The following is a 21,479-nucleotide window of genomic DNA, read 5'->3' as shown; positions in this document are numbered from 1 at the left end:
TACACACATCACCTTTTATTCAGGTTTTAATGAGCAGCTGAATACAGTGCTACTTTTCTGCCACTGATTCAATGATGCAGTCCTGGGATAACTGTACAGCATACTTTACAATATCCCTGATAAACTGTTACTACCTCTTAACTGGGAAACTTTTTTAGGATTTACTGCAGGACACCAAACATGAATGTCTGTATGGCTGCACGTTCTCCTAGGATAAAATTATCCTGGGATAAATGTGACATCTGTTTGCAGTCTGACTGTTGTCTAGTAATTAGGGCACTCATCTGGGCAAGAGGGTGGGTAATTATTAAAAAAAAACTGCACCAAGCTTGTTTCTGCTTCCTGGGTGAATGCACCAAACACTATGTCAGTGGTTCCCAAACTCTGACAGATTGTGCACCACCAATTTAAAATGTTACAACCTTAAGTACCACCAGCAATTTTTTCAGTTCAACCTTAAGTACCACTAGCATATTTTCGTCATATAAAATACTTACAATAAATCTGATAATGTATACCACTGACAGGTTGTCTGAGTACCACTGGTGGTACCTGTACCACGGATTGGGAACCACTGCACTAGGTTATTATATGAGGGAGGCAGCAGTAGCATTACACCGGGGTGGACAATTATTTCGGGCAGAAGGCCACTTACCAAGTTTTGGCAAGCTGTAGCTCTGCCCCTTGACAGGTGCTCTGCTGCCCTGGTCACCATCTTGTCTGTGGGGGTGGATAGGTGTGGGTGTGGGGTGACAGAGCATGTGGGTGTGTGTGGATATGTGGGGTGTCGGTGGGTGTTGGGTTTGTGGGGGGCTGTATGTGAGGGGAGGCTAGCTGGGATGTGTAACGGGGTATGGGTGTATGTGTATGGTGGGGGGGGTGGGACTCACCATATGAACACACACACACACACCAGGGTACCAGCGCAGCCCCATGCTCCCAGTCCAATGATGCAGCCAGGAACCACGTAGTGCTGGAGTAGGGCCGGGGCAGGAAGCAGGGAAATGGCTGGGGGTGGCATGGGGCTGGGCTTCTGCTTCCTACTGCTGGCTTCCCCTGGGTCCTACTGCCCTGATTTACATTGTCTTTGACAGGCAGCCAGGAGCAGATAAATATTTTCTAAAATTTTTAGGGGTCCCACGGGTCAGATAAAATGGTCCAGTGGGCTGGATGCAGCCCATAGGCTGTATTTACCTACCTCTGCACTACACCCTTTAAAGAAAACCATTGCTTCTTGTAGGAAGCCCAGGCACGGCAGTTGTGTTAGGGGTGGCCTGAGAATGCCGACTGGATGGAGATCCTCAGGTTACTTAAGCAAAAAAATACTTGCTCTGTGGATCCTATGAGGCTTAGGACTGAGCAAGGCATCAGTTTCACAATGAGTTGCTCAGCCATGTCAAAACAAGGGCATCTGTGAAGTTTAGACACTTCCACAGTTAGATGGCAATGGAATGGGGGATTCAGGATTCTGGTTTTTCACTCTGGCACCTAAATTCCACCAAAGTCCCACTTCAGAGACTCAATTTCTTTTTGGACCTGGCTTAAGGTGCCCAAACTCAAGGCTGCACTTTCCCTTTGTGACAAAACCCCAGGGTGCACTCTGGATAGTCTGGAACTGCACCACATACTGTGCCTGCTCCAGAACTTGCACTATACACAGTGTCTGTCCAAGGCCAGCCAGAGTGGGGACCATGTGCAGCACACTCCTGGACCAACCAGACTGCGGGCTGGATTTGGCATAATGGGGGGAGAGGGAGTACCAGACTGGCCCCATGCAAGTGATGAGCAGTGCAGGTCCCAGAGTGGATGCTGTGTGTGGTCTGCATTCAAGGCCCTGTGTGTGCACATGAGGTGTCTGGGTCAATGTGAGACCAAGGGTCAGCACTTGGGGGCCAGATGATGTGACTCTGCAGGCCAGATCCTTCCTGTAGGCTGTACCTTTGACACCGCTGCTCTAGGGTGTTTCTGCCTCTGGATCCATGACACTCCTTGTTGGCAAGGTGCCAACACTGGGCATAAGTGACCTTTGTGTATCTATCCCTAGATGTCTATCTGCATGTTAGTAGGTCTGTGTGAAGCTTTGGTCCCCAATTTGATTCAGCGGAGATTTGGCCTGATTGGGTGGCCACATCTCTGAATCCAAACTGAATCAGAGGACCCTTTAGTCTCTCCGAATTAAATCAGAACCATCAGAATCGATTCAGAGAGATTTGGAAAGATTTGGACATAGGGACAGCTTTAAATGTTTTTTTCTATATACCTTTAAGTAGTAGGGACTCATGAGTGCTGTGATACTGGGGTGCATGGAGTATTCCACAGGAGCACGGTGGGCTCCACAGTGTGCTTGGCAGCAGGCTTGGCAGCAGACCTGGAAGTGGACCTGAAGCACTTCCGGTTCACTTAGGGTCTGCCAGGGAGTGCCCTGGAGGGCCCCCCCACGTCCCCCATTTTGGCAACTGGTGCCTTCTGGGTCTGGGGGGGGGCACCCAGCATCTCCCTGTGGCCGATTGCTGAGCTGAGGGAGAGTGCCCCTTTCCCCCCCATGTGCTCCCCGGCATTTCCAGAAGTGGACCAGAACTACTTCTGATCCACTTCCAGGTTCGCTGCCAAGCATGTGGAGGGCCCCCTACACTCCTGTGGGATCCTCCACGTGCCCCAGCATTACAGTGATCAGGAGCAGTGCCTGCTACCTCACAGTATGTAGAAAAAATTTTAAAGCTGTGTCTATGTCTGAATCTCTGATTCTCCAAATCAGCATTGAATCTTCAGATCTGGATTTGGCTGAATCAAGTCAGGGACAGTGATCCAAATCAATGAATCAATGTCTCTGATCTGGGCTGAATCCAAACCCAAATCAAATAGGGCCCACTTTGCACAACCTTAATGTTTAGGTGCCTAACTGCTTTTGAAAATTTGGCCTCACGACTCCATATAAAAATAAGCAGCAGATGCAGATACACTTGTAAAAGAAAATGTCTCTTTTGCTTAAACCAGCAGTTTAAACATTCCAAAGATAAATAGCAACTCTATCAATGAGCAAGACATAAATAGACTTGAAAATAATATTCTTAATTATATTTGGCTGGAGATTCATGATTACTTCCAGGACAAATTATTGTGAAATCACATATTGAGGATTTGGGGCCAATCCTATCAAGTGCTGAACGCTTCTAGTTTTCACGGTTATGTCTTGTTGGATTGGGCCCTGAGCTTTGGTGCAAGGAATAGACAACATGTAGTGTCAGATCTTTACAGTGTAAATTTGCATAGCATTGACTTTGATAGAGCTTCATAGATATACACAGGCTGTGAATCTGATCTATGAGCAACAAAGCATTTATCTAGTACAGTACGTTGGAAACCATAAAAGGAACCGCATTAGATTAAGTTAATAGGTGACTAAAATAGGACCATTAAAAAAATGGGATTAGATGAAAGCACCATACAATTTGCATAACCCAGAGAAATCAGAATGACATTTCTGAACTGGAAAAATGAAATGTATAGGCAGTGTGACAACCAATAGAGCATGGGATTGATAATCAATGAACTTTTCCCCATATGAAATGTATTCATATCCAATTTTCAACTTCTCCCATTGTCTAAAAAGTTCTAAATTGTGAAAGTTTTAAAATGAGTTATTCATTTAGCTTGGGCATCTGATGAACAAAATATTAAAGTCTGAATGAAATCTGAATAACAGAAATGTATGAGCCAGTATATTACCATTGCTCAAAGACAACAAAACTAAATTGAAGAGCAGAATTAGAATTAGGAGAACAAGAAGAGATGGCCACGAGGTGCAGTCAGCCAGATGGAAGTGACAGCATGGCCTGCAAACAGCTGACAGACATCCAAATCAACTACTGATCTTTGTAGACATCCTGTTTCCAGACCTACCCTGGCCCAGTCACTTATCTGTAGAATAGGTTAGCTGCTGAAAAACAGTTTTGTTTTCCCTTTTCCCCACCACCCCAGAGTGCAGGTTTCCTGTACATAGATGACATGAAGTCTGAAAGAACAGGATCTAAAAAGGAATGTACATGTTCTCTATATGGAAAATAAATGATAAAGAGGACAGTGTCACGGTGATTAGAACATGAGCTGTGAGAAGGGGAAGGCATAGGAAGAGTCTTTGTAGAAGAAAGAGGAGGGAACCAAAACAAACAAGGCAAAAAAGGGACATAGAAAGATGTCAAGGAGGCATGGGATGCTGCAATGGGGAAAAAGCTGTGTGTCTAACTCACTATGGCTCTGGTAAGAAAAAACCTTCAACTGCTGTAATTGTGCACTTGTGAATTAAGCATGTAATTAAAGATACGAACAGTGTCTAATTAAGAGATCCATCTAGACGTCATGACAAAAAACAGCAGTATGGCACTGACATGATCAAAAAGAAGGGATACTAACAAAAATTAGAAGCTGACTTAGATTTAGCTTCTTATAGAACAGCTTAGACTTCAAGAGCATAAACTTTCAAGATATTTAAACTCAGTTTTTCTGAAGTTTTCCAGCTGGTCTCAGGCAATCTTACTGAACACACTGGTGTGAGTAAATTCCATACATTTGCCTGCAAACTAAGTAGGTGAAGAACTGCATTTGCAGTCCTTTCACACAAATGCAGCTGGATGCCTCAGTTGGAAACCAACTAAAAATGTATATTTAGTGTTTAGTACTGATGAAATCTAGATGCAAAAGCTGTTTTATTTACACCTTTGGTGCCAAGCTGCTGCAAGTGCAAAATATTTACTTCTGGGAATATATGAACTGATGTACTGTCATAGCCAGCATCTTACACTTTTTGGACAATTCAGAAAGCTTTGGAAGACAATTTGAATGTTCTAGCAGTTTGACAACTTTTTTAAGGTCAATCAAATGAAATATGAACTTTTGTAGGTTATACCCTATGCCAGTTTTCTTTATTATGCCTTCAATTGAAAGCAGATAGATGAAGACAGGGCTGTGCTTTTAGGACACCAGTTGTAGCAGCCAATCAGGAGTACCTAGAGCTAGAAGTAGGAAATGCAGCTTTACATTTGTTCAGATGTGACACCTGGACGTCCTATAATGTGAACCCATTTTAGTATTTCATTTCTTTTTTGGCAGCGGAAGAAATTTATCTTTGTTCATATTGGAATTCTAACAATGCCCATTCAGTACACATTGGAAATGGATACATACAACACTTAAGGTGTGGAAAGACCTAACACTTAGAACATTACAAATATATTTGAAACTCCAAGTGCATCCCAACAAGTGCTCATGAGCAATTTGCAGTGACTCAAACTCATTTTGAGGCACCACAAGTCATACATGGCACACGTGCACCTGTTGGCCACACTGCAGAGTTGCAGCATGGTGCCAAAATTTGGTGATCCCGGTGGCAAAAAAACCCAAAAAACCACAATCAAAAAAAAAAAAAAAAGGCCACAAAAAGCAGTGTGGTGCATGTGGCAGCAGCATGCGCTGCCAGAAACAGAGCCTGGCCAGCCAGAGCCGTACTAGCCAGCCTCCCAGCAGCTGGATTGCCACCACTTCTGCCCCAGGAGGCCCTCAAAATCCCAGGTAAAGCTACTGGGGTCAGCATAGGTGTTAGCCCTAGCCTCCCCTACCCCATCTGGGACAATTTGCCCGGCACCAACTGCACATGCAGGGGCATGCACAGTGGCAAAACGCAGCAGCACAAATTTGAGCCTCTCCTATTTTTGCCATGGTAACTGCACACCCTTGTTTGTGGGGACATGTCCCAAGAGACTAGGGCCAAGTACAGGCATTACACTTTTACTGGTATAAATGATTGGAAACTGGTTCACATCCAAAATAAAAGTTCAGCATACATAGACTGGTTTAAAAATGGTGGCACACAGCCTAAGATTTGCCCTCTCCACCAAAGAGTGAATGTGTGTTCTACTGATCTAAATTATGTCACTTACCTTATATCAATAAACCACATAACTTATATTGATTCTGCCTTGGGTTTTTTGAATGTGTGTATGTAGCCTAGGTGTGAATGCTACTTGAAACTAGTTTGCACTTTTTGGTATATTTCAGAAACACACCAGAAAAATCAAGTACTATTTTGAGCCAGTCCCCCTTGAATTGGTTCAATGTTATGGGCAGACACAGGCTGGAAATAGATGTCCTCTATGAAGCACGATTACCTGTGCCACAATATATTGCAGCAGAGCTGATCCACTTTACAGACATCTAACAGATGTTGCCAGAGATGTTGTCCCCCAGGGTTGGTCCCCTGTCCCTCCCAAGGCTTCATGGGCCCAATGTGGGGGGAAAAGGGGCCTGAGTACCCTTCCTCAACTTGGAGCAGGCACCTACATGCAGGGAAACCCCTACTTGCAAGATACAGGAGAATCTCCCAGCAGAGGATTCCCCTGGCACCTGTCTGCAAAGCACAGACAGGGGAACTCCCCATAGAGGTTTCCTCCTCTGCCTACATGTGTTGTCCCAACCCAGGGGTAGCAGCATGAAAAGCACACCAGGCACCAGCACAGATATTATGTTGCTGTCCCTGGGTCAGGAGCCAAGTGCAAGTGGAGTAGGGGACTCCAGACTCACACCCCAAGCAGGGGCAGTGTACCTAGGGCCCATTTCCTGCAGAATCCAGCCCCTGAAGCCTGAAGGCATTTCTGTTTGGAGCAGTGGAAGAGTGTGGGCTGCCACTGGCAGCCCACAGTCTCTTGGCATAAGTAAACAGACGTCAGCCATTTAAGGGAGGCACAAATCATTAGTACCTTTCTGACACTGAAACATTTAAGCGCTTGGGGCCAACAAAAGTCTATGATGTCTATTCAATCAGCTCTTGTGCTGCCACAAAATTTTTATGGCAGCACAAAGTAAACATCTGTTTGCAGGCACAGTGCATTCCATGCCTGGTGTCTGGTCAGTCCTACAGGCATCCCAGACTGCAACGCTCCTCACCACCCCCAAACCCACGCATACTTCAGCCAGTCGCAGGCTGCTAAAGTATAATAAACTCATATTTAGGAAACAGAAGAAAATATTAAAGTGATAAGATCACCCACCCTTGGGACTCTCAAAGCATGGGTACAAACATACCTCCCTCCCCACAATGAGGCTGGGTGCTCACTTCTATCCTGTGGTGTCAGAGCCACAGCACATCATACAATTGTGAACCAGTTCTGAATCAGTGATATAGTAGAATGGTTCAGTTATATCTGTCCACACCCTGTCCTGCTAAAATTGTGAACTGGTTCTCAACTGGTGACATTTTGAAATGGTTCAGTTGTTATGTCTGTCTGCACCCACTGAACATAAAACCATATACATGAAATGGCAGAAGCTTTCCATGAAAATTCAAGATATTTTGGTCACATTTCTAATAGTCATTGGTAAAAAAATATAAGAGGACATCCTGAAGATAGTTTCAGAGAATACAAATGTGGTAACAGACAGAGACATTCACACAAATGTGCAACTTTTACAGTCTCAGACAATACAGTGCATGTTTGAGTCAGTGTGAAGATCTGTAACCAAAGGAACTGAATACAAAAGAGGATGGAGATTTTTTAAAAGTCTTCCCTAATTTAGACATTTTTTCTTTGTCATGCTTTTCAGATCTACACATTTTCCATGCAATTGAAAACCACATTCACTAATTGAATTATTATTTAATTAGTTAATTAATTATTCTAGCCAGCTTTAGCATTTAGGACATTGATGCTGTGTTATATAATAATTACAGGTAATTAAATTATCTCAAGCTTGTTTTCCTGTCAAAATATGCTGGGTATCAAAAAATGACAACAAACTGTAAATTATTCTGGAAGACAAAGCTTGGCAGCTGAAAGATTTTGCTAGCATTAATTAGACACCAATTATACAATGGAAATAGAGAAACAATAAGCCCTATAATCATTTCTGAAAATGTGCATATATTTGCTAAAATTCTTACCTCCCATATTGATAAAGTTTTCTTTCAGCCATTGTGCGGCCTTTAAGCAGTCTTGATCATCATGGAGAATAAAGAGATTGGTAGGAACTTTGCCCGTATATCTTTGCTTATAGCTCTTTGTGACCTCCCTGTTAGTCAAGAGTTTAGTGATATCTGCTCCAGTGGGACATGGAACCTGACATAAATAAATACAAAGCACGTATAATTTGCAAAGTGTTAAAGAGATACTTTAGATAGAAATGGCATAAACTATGTGATTGTGGAAGAATGGCTAGACATGTAAGTGGAAGAATGGCTAGACACGTAAGTCCAAGTCTTTTTGGACAAAGGTTCAGTAATCAACAATCCATTGGTCAGAATGAAGAGAGACCTCTGCTGGTATATGAATGCTCCCTATTTTCGTTTGCTTCTAGCAGGGCTGTCCAATTGGCAGCCCACAGGCCAGACTCCCACCCAACCACCACTCTACCCACTGCACTTGCAGCAGTGGCCAGGGTTCCCATGCTCCCCCCTACCCCCTTACCCTGGCATTTGGTTCCTACCCCCATTCTCAGGGGTGGGGTAGCCCAGCAGGGTGCCAGTGTCACACCTGTGGTGTGGGAGGCTGCTGTGCTGTACATGCTGTATGCTCCACAAAAGAGGGAGCCAACCTGCCCATGCTGTTTACTGCAGATGAGCTGCCTGCTCAACATGTGTGGCTGGGAGGTGGGTTGGGGTGCTGCATGCAACGCAGCGAGAAGCAGGCTGCCTATGCAGTGCATGTGGCTGGGATGGCATGGATATAGGTGGGGAAGAGAACTAGGCTACAAATGTGGCTGAGTGGTGGGCAGGGGAGGGGAGTGGCAGAGTTCCTCCACAGCGTATGGCCCCTGGGTCTTCAGCCCATGCTGAATATGGATCCTGGCTGCCCAGAGGTTGGACAGCCCTGCCTTTTAGGATTAAAGAGGCATGCAGGCCCTTTAGGAGTCCTGTAAGAATGAACAAGGTTTTGACATACATGCATATACACAATGCATTCTGAAAAACTCATCAGACATAGCACATACCATATACTTACCCCTTTTCTACAAGGTAGTAAGTAAAAACTGAAAAGATAAATAAAATCATAATTCCATGGACGCATTCCCACCACTGCATCATGTGTCCATGAACCCCTTGGGTGCATTGTGTATCCAAGACCCTCCCATGGCTAAACTGTACACCTATGACCCTCCCACCACACTGCATGCCTGTGACTCCCACCCCTGCTACATCAAATGCTCCAGGCTCACCCTCAACTCCCCCACACTGCTGCAGTGCCCTGCACCCTGGGGTGGGGGTATGAAGTGGCAGCCAGTGAAGGGAGGGGAAGCCTGGAGAATCTGGCTGCAACCAGAAGGATGCAGGGAACGGCAACTGGGCAGGAGCTCTGGGGGTGCAATTTAACCCCTCACAGACCACGTGCGGCCAGAGGCTGCCAATTGGACAAACTTGGTTTATTATATTTTTAAAAATCTAATATTGAAAGGTTTTCACCAAAACACACTACATAATCTATTTGTCATCATAACTTTTGTGGAAATTGTCTTCTAAAAAAAGCAACATTTGGGCAATTATAAAAAAGTGTGTTCAATTTTATGGTTACCAATTTTTTTAATGATCTGCAGTAACCCGTACACCAAGCAGCACAGCCAGTTTCTATCATGTGAGAAAGATAAGTAGTAACATGCTCCATGTGAGCCCTGAAATGGCAACTGAACTGCCCTTGGAGGCAAAAAAAAAAAAAAAGGGCCTGATCAAAAATGGCATGGTAGCAAACAGAATATGCATTTTGCATTACCCTCTTCAAGGCAGGTGGGATCTGATGATCCAGAACCAGGCACTGATAAAAACTGGCTACAGGGAAAATCCACAGTTGGTCAATGGCCATAACTCTTAGTAAGTGACCCTTTTAAGCAATGATATGTAGAAGCTCACTTCTAAATGTATGACAATATTAGCAGCAGATCAGCAAAAAATATGAATAATGAAATATATGCTTTCACCACAAGTGTATAGCAGAAATACCTAAATACATAGATGAAGGATCTCTATAATGATTTCTTTCTTACATAGCTTGAAGTTTTGCAAAAAAATTCCTAATACAAAAGGAACGCTTCTTCTATTTTACAGCAAAACCAAATATTCTAAAATAGGAGAAAGTCTGTGCAAGAAACGAATTAAATATTTGTAATGATGCAAAACACCAAACATTATATTAAAAATGTAACTGTATTACTATTACAGTAACAAATTAAACCATGATTATAATCAGTAGTTCTTTTTTGTTCAGTACGATTATATAGCATTGGTCAAGAATTACCAGTAGAATGTCTTCACTGGCCACCTGGCCCTCTAAAAAAGTGTGACCTAGCTCCATGAAACACAGGTATGTGAACATATTCTGCCACTCTTATTCATAACATGTAACCATTTTCCTCAGCCAGAAGACTTGCTGGCATCAATATGATTACTTGCCAAATAACACGGCCAGCAGGATTTAGCTCTACGGGCAGAGCCAGATCCAAAGAAGGACTTAGGTGCTTTTCCAAGCCTGAAGTTGGGATCCAACTGCAAGCCCCAGGTTCAACAATTACCTAAATATGGAAGTGGCTAAAAATGTTTGTAGATCAGGCCTAAGATTTCCTACGGTGTTCAAAGACTTAGGGCATCTATACATGTGCTCTGGGGTAGGGTGGGGGGTGCTTTAATTAGAGCGGGTCTGAGAGCTGCTGTAATTAAAGTGCCTGAAGCATCATGTGTATTCAGCACCCCATGCTTCAAAATGGCTGCAGGGTGCTGTAACTAAAGCTCATTCAATGAGCTTTAGTTAAAGTGCCCCCCACTGCCACTTGAAATGAGGGGATGCTAAATACATGTGACGAAGAGGCTGCTGGAGCATGCTAATTAGCACACATTGGAGCAGAGCTCCATCATGTGTATAGGAACCTTTAGTGCCTAATTCTGCAATCCTTACTCAGGCAAAATTTCCAGACTATTCAAAGAGCTTCATCCTCAAAGGACTATTTTAGAGTGACAGGACTGTAGTTGTTACTGCATGGATAAAGACTTGCTGCAAAATAGTCTGCTCGTGCGTTAACCACTACACATGTTCATCTTTAATCACTGTAAACATTAAACGTTCATTTTTCACTGTGCACACAATCTTACCTGATATTGCTGCCCAGTACAGAGAACAAGGTGGTCATATGGCACTTTTTTCCCCTTGGAAACCACTACATGTTTGGCAGCTCGGTCTATGCCAGTCATTTTACCAACCACAACATTAACCCAGGAACAAAGTGACATCAGTGCATAATCTTTCTCATTAAAACAGTGGCTGTGAAGAAAGAATATCTATAAGTGACATTTTAGCAGCAGACAGCAGGCATTAATTAGACATCTGGTGAGTTAGTTGAAGTCCCCTAGTGGTTCCAGTCTGTTCCCTTGCTGTGAGCTTACTAGAGTCTATAGTAGGAGAATATTCATTATAAAACACTCAGTTACAAATTGACAACTTTCTGCTAAAACCAAATAATTTCTCACAGCATTGGCTCATACTATAACAGAGTTTATAAGCCAGTCAGAAATGTATATTTTACTGTGCATCTAATTTTCAGTCTGATAAGCTGGTCAGATCTTTGCACCTGTAGAAGAAAATATTTACTTATCTGCAAATTTTCTCTCTTCAGCTATCTCTACGCAAAGCTATTTTGTTAAAAAATTCCTACTTTTGCTACCATGAGTATTCAGTCCCACCAGTGATAGCTATTGTGAGAACACCAATATAGTGAAGTTGGTACTGGTATTTTAACAACCATGTCACATAGCTGTGCTATAAAAGTGTTTAAAGCTACAGAGACAGCTATGAAGGCTGTTTCCACAACTGTAAGTAAAAGGCAGAGATATCATCATATATGGTTTTTTGTTATCCCCCTCTGGATGACTTCTTCCAAAACAGAAAGGATGAAAAATATTACAACAATATTGAAACCTTCAACACTCTGTAAGGCCCAACTCAAAGCACACCACTGATGGGAGGGAGGTAAACGTTATCACATGTGTTATCTAAGAGGAAGATTTTAACAGGTAATCCTTTTCTCAACAGTGGTTTCTATAGTAAGAGTGGAAATGTGATAATCCTTATTAAAAATATATATGTATAACTGATTAGCAATTCACTTCCAACCAAAGAAAGGGGAGAGGGGGAATTTTGAAAGCAACAAACACATATCAAAGACACCTAAGTTTATTTTTTCTATAAAATTCTGAACAATTTAATCAGTTATTCCTATTACTGTTTTGACTCACACATCTTCGATGGTAGTAGCTGCAAATAAGTAGCTGCAAATAATTCAGCTGTTTTTTTCAGATACTAGTATATTCTTGACTGCTCCCCTTTAAGTGATTTTTTTTAATGTTATGCAAGGGTTTAATAAAGAGCAATGGCCAAATTATATGGTAGATATTGAAAGTTTTGTTCAAACCTTTTGTATTTCTAAGAGATTAGGTAAAATGTTAAAAAATGATTCAGATACTTAGGGCCAGGATATTAAAAGTATTTAAACACCTCATGATGCAGACAGAAAATGTAAAGCAACATTTAAAAATACCTAAGCAGGTTAGGCAGTCAGCTCCCAAGGTATTACCAACAAATTTTGCTTCTTGCATATTCCTTGGGTCATGACAACAACAACAGTATAATACTACTGTTGATTTCAATGACAGTCTCTGAATCTGACACTGAGACAGGACTCTTCCACAAATACATGGATGAAATAATAAACAAGAAATAGTGAAGAAAAATGCACCTTACAAAACAGCAATTACCCGGACATTGAAAATTCTTATAATAATAATTAAAAAAGGCATATGAAGGGCAGGCTGGGATTTTCAAAAGCCCATTTGTGCTTTGGAGCACATATTCCACTGACAGCCAGAGACCTGTGCTTTTACTTTAGGTGATTCTGAAAAATCCTAGCCAGGTTTCATTCTCAAGTATTAATTAATTATATTATTTATATTTGTTATTAATCTCTTTTCATATGTTATTGACTAGTTATGATTAGATAGTTATAAATGACAGTTTTCTAGCAAGTCAAAGTCCAATGTCCAACCAAATCTAACAGCCCGTTGGGGGACTGTGGTTAAGGCTCACTAGTTTCTGTAACCCGTGGCATACAGTGTCAGCATTACCTCCAGCTGCCTTTGGCTTGGAGATGGAATGACCAGGTACATACCCACAGCTGGGTCAATGGGAGGCATGGGGCAGGGACAATTCACAAATCCAAAGCAACGTTTTAACTCGCATCTCTAAAATTCATAGCAACAGACCTTAACCACTCTGCCAATGCACCCCCGCCCTCCTCCAAAGCTTTCTACAAGGAGATATTTTGTAACTGCCACTGAAAATATTGATTTACACCTGCCCTTCTTTTGAAACTGTGTTGATAAATAAAACCCTTTATCCAGTTACATTAACTCAGGTCACTTTCTGACAGGGAAAAAACCCAAGGATACTTGAAGCAGCTGAGGTAGTTTTAAATTAGTGCACATCACAATATTTTCATACATTGGTTTAAATGAGGTTTCTTGTTCAAGGTTCAGTGAGCAGACACTGAACTGTTGTGTCATTTAAATAGATGGCCCCTCCAGGGCATGGCTACATACTGGGAGCCAAAGAAACCGTGGAAACAAATGGAGACGCACAAAAGTTTTGCATATACTATAAAAAATGATAACAGATTTGTTCTCTACATATTCAAATTAAGGCTTACACTTTTTAGTTCAATTTAATTCTTAGTACAGTGCCTACTGCTATGGCATCCTGGTTCATTAGAAGGGTTTTTGGTTACTATGGTAATACAAATTAATAGTTAATCTTCATAATTTTCAATGAGAAATACATATTGTGAATCCAGAATTTTTATTTTGATATTGGTCCTAAGAAAACCACAAAAAGGGTCATTTTCACTTAAGATTTCCCTGTGAAGGTGAAAGCAAGAAAAAAGGAGATTGTGTCCAAAAACATATTTGCAGAGAGCAAAATAAATTATACTTGGAGTCACCTTTTGCACATGCAATGCCCTTCCATAACTTTGCTGAGAACTATACATTTCCCTGCAACCACGAATAAGAGCTACCACTTTGCCAGGAACTGGATTCAGACAATGGAATTTATTCCAGCAAGAAGTATACGTGATCAATAACATCACTGTGTTCAGAACTCCATGCAAAATTCACCTCTTTGACACGGCTCTCCATAAACAATTTTGATGTCTACAGTCATGTGAAGCTATAAGTAGACAACTTAGAAGTGTGCTTGTTTATACCCAAATCCAGGCTGAATTTCAAATTGTAATTTTTTTGAGTACCTTGCTTGCTTGCTTAAAAGCTTTCTTTCTTTCCTTCCTTCCTCTCTTTTTTTCTCCCTCTTTCTTTCTCCTATTTCTTTCTTTTTCTTTTTCTGACTCATCCTTTCAGTTGACAATGCTGATGCTTAAAAATTTAGTTTCTATGAATATTTTTAACTGTGAGCCCTTTCCACATCTATCACTCTGACCTGAACAAACATTCTCCCTTTCACAGTCTGTCCACTTGGATGCTATTGGAGATGGGACACAAGAAGAGGAACATTTGTCTGGCAATTCCTATGTTGCAGCCAACTCATCACACTGAATATACAACATCACAGCATCTTTTGATCTCACAAAGTATCATGGTCTTGAGAGAAAATAAATGTTAAAAGGTAAAATTTTATTCAAATGTACCTTTTAAATCAGCAATTGTGACAAGAGGAAGGCAGCACACTGCCCATAAAGTAAATCACCTGTTTAATTATTCTATATTAAGTTAGATTAAGTTTGAAATTCTCTACAAGTTGAGCTCAGTCCTCTTGCATACTTAGAAAAAATGGCTGGAATATTTTAAAAATAAAATGTATCATTTTTAATTTTATAATTTTATCCAGATTTTTAGTCCCTCATAATGACTTCCCCTTCTCTAAGTAAGCCCACAATAACTCACAGCACAGCAATATTCTGCATCAGTTTGAGACATTTGGCTGTCATAGCCTTCCCTGTGAAGCAGAAACTTCATAAGAAAGTAACTTGTCCATTGCTGCCTTCATACTAAGTCCAATCTTAATCTTAGTAAAGTCAGTGGTAAAATTCCCACTGAGTTCAGTGATGAGGCATTCACTATACATCTTATGGCTAGTTCTGCAAACTAACTAAATGCACAAACAATCTTACATGTTTTGGAATGCCTCTCATGAATATATAAAATAACAACTAAATGGGAGATCTTTTTGGAAGAAACACAAACTATTGCCTTTTTAGAAATCAAAGAAAGCAGTGAATCTAGTGATATTGGTAGTATTACAATGTGCTGCAGTGCTGACTATGAGACTTTAATAATACCTAACAACATCTGTCTAGTCAATAATACACAAATATTTAGGTTCAACTTATTTCAGAGATGAATACCGCTGCAGTGGGGAACAGCTACAGCTACCTCTTTGCCAGCATCTATTAAAGGCTGATCTGAAAAATAATATTCTAGATGAGGGATGCTCAATCCCTGGCCTGTGGACCAGATCCAGCCTCTGGCATTGTGTCATTCAGCCCACAGGTCATGCCACATGTCCAAAACTTTGGCAGCAGGAGAGTAGTGGCATAGCTCCCCTGCTGCCAAACTGCTGGACCTGTGAGGAGACCTGGGTGGTATGGGGACCAATCTTGGTGTTCAGGGCTTGATCCTGGCACATGGGACTAGCGTGGGGCCCAATCCCAATGACCAGAGGCCAGCCGAGGCCATGCAGGACCAACAGCTTGAGCACTAATGTTCTAGACTCAGTACAGGCTACCTGATACATCTTTGTGTACATTATATAGAACTGTGCTTTGAAGTCACAAAACCGTTCACAAGTTTTATACTGTCCAAGCAAAAATATTTAGAAATCAAACCTGTTAATTAAAAATCTTCTGTACTTCAAGCCTGGTAGATTTTTTCCTGGAAGCCCATGAGTTGAAATCAAGGTCAGATTGTTAAACTTCAGGTGTGGACTAAAGAAAGAAAATTAAAATGCAATATGGAAATCAGCATCAATTTATTATAATTCAGTTTGGTATCATAGTAACTTGATTTTGTTTGAATATACTGTTTAATCAAGCTTTTTAAGTACAACTGAGTTTCCCAGTCCATTCCCAAAGAACTGAAGTCCCACACTGATGAGCACTGGCTGAATACATGTATCTAGTATTTTCATTAATAATTTGCTCCTACCAACTACCATCCAATAACATGCGACAAGAGTACTCCCAGCCCTACTGATGGGATGGAAGAAATAAAGATATGCCTTTGCCAGGGCTTCGGGTCATTCTGTTTCCAAAGGAAGAAAGCTGACCACTGAAGTATCAGGGGCTTTAGAGAACCTTGTAGCTACTGTTAATCCAGTCACATCTTGCAAGAGACCCACTGGAACCAAGAAGATATGTCAAGGGAACAGCAGAGTTTTTCAATACTATGTCCAGCATGGTTCTAGAAAGTAATTCATTTAAATGGACCAGTATCTAGGTACGAAGGATTCTGCCATTTTCTCAATAGCATGTGTTCTTGGCTACATAAAAGGGAGAATTCGACCCACTGTGGTTTGATTAACAAAGAGGGCTACATAATACATTAAACTAAACTAGATCTGACATTTAGAAACAAATAAATATTATGAATGATTAAGCCTTATAATCTTCAAGGCTTTGTGTAACTTCAGTACAGATAGGTACAAGTGCTAGCAAGGAAACTGTATGCTTTTTATCTACTAATGTTAATTTGTTATTCATACATTTTAAAAAATATATTCAAACAAAGTTAAAGGTCAAACTTAAACCTAGGAATTTCAAGGTTATGGCTGCCACTCGATACATGCATATTAATAGTTTAATTCTGGATTATGGATCATCTACTGTAAATCTCCATGCACACTCAGGGCACAATGTAATAAATAATCTTAATGTGCATATATTTAGACAGATTATGGGTCTGATTCTCATTTACACAAATGCAATTTTACATAGCACTTCTTAAAGTGAGTGTAAATAGAATTTACTCTCACTTTAAGATCCCTTTACACGAGCAGAATGATGTACAGTGGCCTTGGTATAAACAGGCCCATCTTCATGTTAAAATGTACCATCTATAATCTGAGCTCATTTTCAGCTGTTACTGTGGCAGTGGTGTCAATAAATATAATTAACTAAAGGGGATGGATGCCTCACAGTTACTTTATATATGATTATCAGGAAAACAGATGTAATAGCATATCATAAACACAAATCTTTTCAGGTAGAACTAAGTCCTGCTTCCTAGGTCACTTTCCTTTTGATAGGAAGCATTTTAGAGCACATACTATGTCTTCCTATATGCTGTACAGGGCCAAACCCAATGCATGCTCCAAACTTGGGTGTGGCTGTAATATACGTTTTAAATCTCATTAAAAACAATAACTATGTTTCAGAAAAACCCTTAAGGACACCAAGTCAAGCACTCAAATGTTAAGAAATATCAGATGTCACTCTGTCTATTCAAATGAGAAGCATACAATTAGTGACCAACTGAGAAATCTAGTTGACATGACATGTGTAGGCACTAAACCATGAGACCATCTTTTCTTTCCCTTCAATACTGAACTCATTCACTACATACCTTTAAACTACTGCCACATATATAGAGGTCATACTTATTACACACACCTGAGATTCACTTCCAGAACATATCTTACACACTCAGTGAGGCAGGGGTTTTGTAGAAAAATTACTAAGTGGTCATGTTATTAAAGGTTGTTTTATAATATGGATGCACAAGACATTGTTTCCTAACTTCTTAGTGTTAGAAACTTAAGCTAAAACCACCTGAAACACCGCATTTCCCAAAAAAGGGAAAAAATCCCTTCGTTACCAGCAAGTTTTATTCCTTCCAATCTAGAGCATGGGCAGGCAATTATTTCAGGCAGAGGCCTGCTTACAGAGTTTTGGCAAGCTGTCAAAAGCTGCATGGGTAGCTCCATCCCTTAACAGGTGCCTGGGCCCCCTGGTCATCACCTTCCCAGAATCTGTCCCATTCTATCCCCAGCTCCTGCCCTGTTTCCACCATACCACTTAAACTCCCCACCACAGCTTGGCTTCTGACCCCCTTCTTTCTGCTTTTATCTTCTCCCCACATCTGTGCCTGTGAACCTCTTGACATCTTCTCAGTTGCTCTGTCAGCTTTCAGCCAGCACTTCCAACTCCTGGCCCCTGCTAAATTCTTCTTTTTGGTTCCTTCCCATCTGCTTTTCTCCCAGACTGGTTCCAGTATTGTGTTTTCTCCTTATTCTTCACCTTTCTTCTTGTTGCCTGAGTGCTGGGAGTGAGGGAGTAGATCTTGAGCGAACAGGAGAGACAGTCTTACTGATCTTATGTGTACAGTGAGATTTTTCAAAGACTCATGACTTGAGACAATTTGGGTGTTTTTTCATTGGAGCAGCAAAGATCATATTCCCCCATCAAGATGACCACTCTGCCAAATATTAAACCTTTACTCCAAAGCATAAAAGTGATACAGCTTTAAAAAAATTAATGGCTAAAACACGTTTACATAATACATATAACTCCCTAATCTTGTTCTAGGAAAGTGATGGACTATTTCTGTGGAAACTTTCCAAAAAAGTTCAGCCCTAGGCAAAAACCTGGCAGAGAAAAAGTTCACATTGAACAGTTAGTCTGACAAAGATAAAAGCAAACTGAAACCTGATTCCTATAGTGGGAAGTGTTGAGCAATCCTAAGTATTGACACTGTTACCAGTCCCACCTCTAATAAGAATATTTGTACAGGGAAAATACTTACAAATAGTAGTTGACATATTCACACACTTTTAAAACTTCATGTGCTTTGACATTTTAATTCTTTTTTTAAATACAAAGGTGGAAATTGTAGGGTGACCCTTACTTCAATATCAGATAATTTGGTTGAAAGGTTAATTATAAAACACAATGAAGAACAGGATATGATAGGGGTAAAGCAGCTAAGATTTTTCAAGGAAACTTTTGGCTCTTGAATCTTGAATTCTTTGAGCTTTCTGCTACAATCAGCAAAAAGCTGATAACTAAGAATGATCTGAAGTTATTTTAGTTGGCATTTTGACTAGGGGTGGGTGTGCAAAGTAGGCCTTATTTGATTTGTTTTCGGCCCAAATCAGGGACAGTGATTCGATTCATTGATTCAGATCACTGTCCCTGATTCAATTTGGCCAAATCTGAATCTGAAGATTCGATGCCGATTCAGAGAATCAACAATTCAGACACAGACACGGCTTTAAAAGTTTTCTCTATATACCGTGAGGTAGCAGGCGTGGCTTGTGAACACTGTGATGCTGGGGCGCATGGAGTGTCCCACAGGAGTGCAGGGGGTCCCTCCACATGTTCAGCAGTGAACTCGGAAGTGGACTGGAAGTACTTCCAGTTCACTTCTGGGTCTGCCAGGGAGCGCACGGGAGACCCCCCCTGCGCTCTCCCTGGCTCAGCAATTGGCCGCACAGGGACCTCGGGTCCCACCCCGCCTCCTGCAGACCCAGGAGGCACCAGTCGCTGAGCCAGGGAGGGCACAGGGGAGAGAAGAGGGAGCCCTACGCGCTCTCCAGCGCACCCGGAAGTGGACCAGAACTGCTTCTGGTCCACTTCTGGTTCTGCTGCCAAGCATGCTGGGGAGCCCCCCTTGCTTCTGTGGGATGCTCCATCCGCCCCAGCACTGCAGCACTCATGAGCCCCTGCTACCGAGAGGTATGTAGAAAAAACATTAGCTGCAGAGTAAACCATCACCATCTATACGTGCAATACTATTAGGCCACAATAAACTAAATAATGCTGCCATAAGATAGTACTGTCTGGGACAGTACTATTTTACAGCGGGGTAACTAACTGCAATTAAATATACGCTTAAAAGCTGACCATGGGCATAAATTGTACCTGGTCAGCCCAACCAGCAGTGGGGCCAGACTTCTGCCTGCCACCTAGTCATATGGCTCCACACTTTCAGCACCCTTGTGCCCCAGCCAGCCCTTCTGCCATCCAATCCACCACTCAGAGCCTGGGACTGACCCCCTGTGCCTCCAACCCTGTTGTAAACTGCTCTGCCCCAGCTCAAATTGCTGCTGTCCCAGGCGCACATGTAGATGCTGTGCCCAGGAGTAGTTTACTCCAGATCAAACTTCTTTGGAGGTTATTGCTTTGAATTAACTAAGTGTAGATGCACCATTGTTCTCAAAAAGGAGGTGAACAGTGAAGTGTCCAACTTAGCAGAAGACTAAAAAACATTTAAGTTAGCCAACACAAGTCACAGCAAATAGGAACTTCCCAGGGTTACATCAAAGTTAAATTAAATGACAGCAGTATAGCATATTAAATTCAGTATTAACAAATATAATGCAATGAACCCTTTAAGAGGGGGCATGCACTCTCCATTCACCTTATTGGATTGTAATTTCACAATTCCACAGTTACTCAAAAAAAATCCTTGAGTAGCAGAATGGTTAAGATGACTTGCTATGGCTCTGAAGGCTTGAGTTCAAGCCCTAGACTCATACCTTCATTATCCCTTCAGATGACCTGGAGTCAAAGTCAGCTGCACACTGTTAGACACATCACTCCCCTGACTCCAGAAACTGGTATGCCTTTACCACATTAGCCTCTTAGCCAGTATTCCTGGGAGGACTTTAACCCTTGGCTTTGATCACAGGGAGGCATTAAATAAAAAATGCAACAGTTTAAAAATATATATATAAAAAGACTTTTTACATGACACAGAACCACATTACTTATTACACTTAGATATGCAGCACCACAGAATTAGAAATGTATTTGACATATTTATGGGTAATTAAATTGTCTTCTGTTAGAGACAGAGTTTGTTTTTAAAAACATGTCAGCTTCTGTGCTGCCTTGTGCATACAGTCATTTGCACCAGAATAAAAGGGGTGTAAAGTGGTTTAAATGTGACCAAATATACACTTGTGCAAATGATTGTTGCTCTGCATCTTAAGAAGAGAAACCTGCTCAATATTTGTTAGCAGAGATATAAAGCCTCATCTTGCTAGTATCAGCCAGAAGCTAAGTGAAAGGCTCTAAAGAGAAACTTTCACCATGGGGTGGCTGTTCCATAATTGTTTCTTGCACCTTTCTCTGATGTGTCTGGTACTGCCCATTATCAAAGAAATGATCAGACTAGACTGAGTCAATATAGCACCTCCTATTAATAATGTGAACAATTTGACTTTAAACAGAAATCTGGTTTTAAGTTATAGGGGCATAAAGCATGACAATTCACTAAACACGTTTGCATTATTTGTACTTCCATAATAGACATAAACACCTTTTATTTATTTTTTTTAATCTAATTTTATGTATTTAAAAGTGAATAGTCCCAAGTTCTCTCTAGCAGCCAAGTTATAAAGCCCACTGGAGTTTAAAATGAAATGTAGTGCCCAAGGGTCATATTTTTA

At 41.3% G+C, this 21,479-nt stretch overlaps 1 protein-coding gene across 2 annotated transcripts in view; it reads right to left on the bottom strand.

Moving 5' to 3' along the window:
- Positions 1–21,479, bottom strand: part of CFAP61 (cilia and flagella associated protein 61) — a 208,535-nt gene that overhangs the window by 66,456 nt on the left and 120,600 nt on the right. For both annotated transcript variants that reach the window (XM_019544070.1, XM_019544071.1), the window contains 3 exons: positions 15,916–16,014; positions 11,120–11,288; positions 7,931–8,105 (listed from right to left, as the gene is read on the bottom strand). In XM_019544070.1, coding sequence (XP_019399615.1) covers positions 7,931–8,105; positions 11,120–11,288; positions 15,916–16,014 — 443 coding nt within the window. The remainder of the gene's footprint in view (positions 1–7,930; positions 8,106–11,119; positions 11,289–15,915; positions 16,015–21,479) is intronic.

Source organism: Crocodylus porosus, unplaced genomic scaffold (assembly GCF_001723895.1).
Source record: "Crocodylus porosus isolate Cpor-Errol unplaced genomic scaffold, CroPor_comp1, whole genome shotgun sequence".
Taxonomy (NCBI): Eukaryota; Metazoa; Chordata; order Crocodylia; family Crocodylidae; genus Crocodylus; species Crocodylus porosus.
This window is presented reverse-complemented; position numbering and strand designations above follow the sequence as displayed.